We start from the raw sequence: 287 nt of genomic DNA on the forward strand, positions 1-287 counted from the left end.
CAAGGACTCTACAGTGTAGTGCCTGCAACGTGCGGCCCTAGAGGTTTCCCCAGGACTCCGGTGGGGGGAACTGGTCCACATCCCCCATTTCATTGTAGGTTTGCTCTCCCATAGTGAAGGTCAGCTTGTACCGTAGCCTCACCTTCTCCTGGAGACAGGGGAGAAAAAGAATAAGCAGTCACAAGTTGGGGGAAGAAAGGCATGAGACACAAACCATTCAGGTCTCTCGGAAGTGGCAGGAAGCAGAGGAAATAGGGACAGGGAAGGCAGACGCTGCCCAGGCAAGA

General features: G+C 54.4%; 1 protein-coding gene across 1 annotated transcript in view; it reads right to left on the bottom strand.

Moving 5' to 3' along the window:
• Positions 1-37: 37 nt before the first annotated feature.
• The window catches only part of GGA1 (golgi-associated, gamma adaptin ear containing, ARF binding protein 1), an 8,697-nt gene continuing 8,447 nt past the window's right edge, over positions 38-287 (bottom strand). The window contains 1 exon segment of the mRNA XM_009697107.1: positions 38-225. Within this exon segment, the coding sequence (XP_009695409.1) occupies positions 38-225 (188 nt within the window).

Source organism: Cariama cristata, unplaced genomic scaffold (genome assembly GCF_000690535.1).
Source record: "Cariama cristata isolate BGI_N322 unplaced genomic scaffold, ASM69053v1 scaffold34673, whole genome shotgun sequence".
Classification (NCBI taxonomy): Eukaryota; Metazoa; Chordata; class Aves; order Cariamiformes; family Cariamidae; genus Cariama; species Cariama cristata.